The sequence below is a fragment of the Cupressus sempervirens genome, chromosome 6 (assembly GCF_028749045.1).
Source record: "Cupressus sempervirens isolate cs-2001-9-10 chromosome 6, ASM2874904v1, whole genome shotgun sequence".
NCBI lineage: Eukaryota > Viridiplantae > Streptophyta > Pinopsida > Cupressales > Cupressaceae > Cupressus > Cupressus sempervirens.
Genome location: NC_143123.1, coordinates 708,602,126 through 708,604,723, shown reverse-complemented (window position 1 = coordinate 708,604,723; position 2,598 = coordinate 708,602,126). Strand labels below are relative to the sequence as shown.

The following is a 2,598-nucleotide window of genomic DNA, read 5'->3' as shown; positions in this document are numbered from 1 at the left end:
AGTAGTTGTTCAAAAAATTTAGAAACAAATTGTGAAGCTAATGGTCCAGTGTTCAATAAAATTATTGATAATAAAATTCAAAATAAAATTTAAACAGGAGGAAAGAAATAGGAAACCAATTTGTAGTGTCAAGTCTGATTCAGGGCCCTTTTCATTCCCAGCTTATAAGCAGTAGCTGGAAAAGGAAAAAGATTTTAATTTATCCTTTTCAGCTAAATCATTAAATGGGAACAACAGGCTCCTAATGCAGAATTTTTCATTAAACAACTGCATAATGACATGGGATAAGGCTTTTCAAAGAAATAGCTCAACCAAATGTAATTTTGTGGAATGCAATCATAGCTGGATTCGCGCGCAATGGTGTTTTTGAGGAAGATATGAATCATGTTCTAAGAAATCCCTTGAATGAACATGGTTTTATGGAATGCAATCATTGTCGGACATGCTCAAAATGGGCTTGTCAAAAAGGCTCAGGAGATCTTTAAGAAAATGCAATTGGCAAGGGTAAAGCCTCACTCCGTGACCATTGTCGGTGTCCTCCCAGAACATGCAAAAATTGGAGCTTTGCGATTAATCAAAAGTTGGTTTTCTTCAGCTGTGGCAGTTGTAAATTTCTTGATAAGCATGTATGGTAAATGTGGAAGCATACATAAAAGCTCGTGTTTATTTGATAGCATCCATCAACCAAAAGTTTTCTCATGGATAGCACTGGTTGGAGGGTATGCAATGTCCAGCTATGGAAAAGATGCTTTGGAAGTCTTTTAAGCAATGAAGAATTCTCAAAACCAACCTAAACACGTAAGCTTTGTTTGTATTTTATTTACGTGCTATCATACAGGTCTTGTTGATGAAGGTTTTAAATACTTCAATTGCACGAATGATTTTCACTGCATAATGCATACAATGGATCAATATGTATGCGTGGCTGATGACCTTGATTGCATTGGCTATCTTGAGCTTTCTCATCAAAGTGCCATTGAAACTTGATGTGGGTGTGTGGATATCTTTGCTTAAGTTGTGTAGGTCACATAAGATTACAAAGTTGGAGAATTTGGAGCAGAACAATTTTTTGAACTGGATATTGAACATACTTCATCTTATCTTCTTCTTTCTGACATCTATGCCAAAGAAGGCAAGTGGGTTGATCTTCAAAAGATGAGAAAACTTTACATAGACAAAGGAATTAAAAAGATTCTAGTTGTAGTTGGGTTGAAGTTCATAAAATAGTACATGGTTTTTTTTGTGTTGGAGACAGATCACACCCACAAACAAACAAGATCTGTAAATTAATGGAAGACTGACCATGGAGATGAAGGAGTAAGTCTCAATAGAGTAAATAAAATAAATAAACTTATCTAAGACAACACTCTCTAAGGTAGGGAACATCTTTATTAATTGTTAACTAATACAACACAATCCATGACATGTGGATAGCTATTCATAGAAACATATTCAACCATCAAATTAGGAGAAAAGAGAAGGTGAAGGGTTATGTGATCATTGAACTTCACAAACTAAAAAATCTCCCACTCGAAGTTCAATGGACACAGCAATGAAAAGTGGCATTCCCTGTATTTCCAATTGAGCCCATAGAAGATTTTTAAGCTTCATCAAGCTCTATTCAAGAACACTCTGAATTAACCTTCCCTAAATTGTATTGGACTGAATAAAATCTACCATCTGAACATCTTCTCTTACAACTTGTATGACCTCAAACTAACCCATAAGTCCACAGCCAAGAATACCTCTTTTTCAAACAAACAAGATCTATAAATTATTGGAAGACTAACCATGGAGATGGAGTAAGTCTCAATAGAGCAGATAAAATAAATAAACTTATCTAAGACAACACTCTCTAAGGCAGGGAACATCTTTATTAACTGTTAACTGATACAACACAATGCATGACATGTGGATAGCTATTCATAGAAACATATTCAAACATCAAATTGGAAGAAAAGAGAAGATGAAGGGTTATGTGACCATTGAACTTGACATACTCAACAATCTCCCACTCAAAGTTCAATGGACACATCAACGAAAAGTGGCATTCCCTGCATTTCCAATCGAGCCCATAGAAGATTTTTGAGCTTCACCAAGCTCTGTTCAAGCACACTGCAAATTAACCCTAACTAAATTGTATTGGACTAAATAAAATCTACCATCTGAACATCTTCTCTTACAATTTTTACGACCTCAAACTAACCCATAAGTCCACAACCAAGAATACCTCTTTTTGTAGATTCAAAATGCATTCCTTCATTCAATTATACAACATGTCTTTGTGTCTTTTCAAGAAACACTTCAATAAAAAATAGTATATCATCCTTGATAGCAACAGCCTTTGAGATCCCACCGCTAGTATTATCATGCCGAAAACATGATCCCTTCAATTCATTAATCCAAACTTCTAAGCTCTGTCTTACAGGGACCTCCTTTGCAATCCATCCCACAACTTGGACCTTACAACCTCACGCATGGTCTCCATCTCGAAACTTCCTACATCTTTCCTCACCTTGAAATCTAATGCCACACTGATACCCATAGAACTTTTGGAATATTTTTGCAAAGCTATAAGAAAAAGACCTTTTTTATGCC

At 35.5% G+C, this 2,598-nt stretch overlaps 1 protein-coding gene across 1 annotated transcript; it reads left to right on the top strand.

Moving 5' to 3' along the window:
* The first annotated feature begins 411 nt into the window (after positions 1 to 411).
* LOC149554247 (pentatricopeptide repeat-containing protein At4g21065-like) lies at positions 412 to 765 on the top strand. The gene has a single exon (XM_089790489.1). It carries the CDS (start codon positions 412 to 414, stop codon positions 763 to 765), a length of 354 nt encoding a protein of 117 aa, XP_089646615.1.
* The last annotated feature ends 1,833 nt before the right edge of the window (positions 766 to 2,598 follow it).

What these genes read in the sequence shown, in the direction of transcription:
- LOC149554247 (XM_089790489.1), top strand. Translation starts at nt 412, where the DNA reads ATGGTTTTATGGAATGCAATCATTGTCGGACATGCTCAAAATGGGCTT.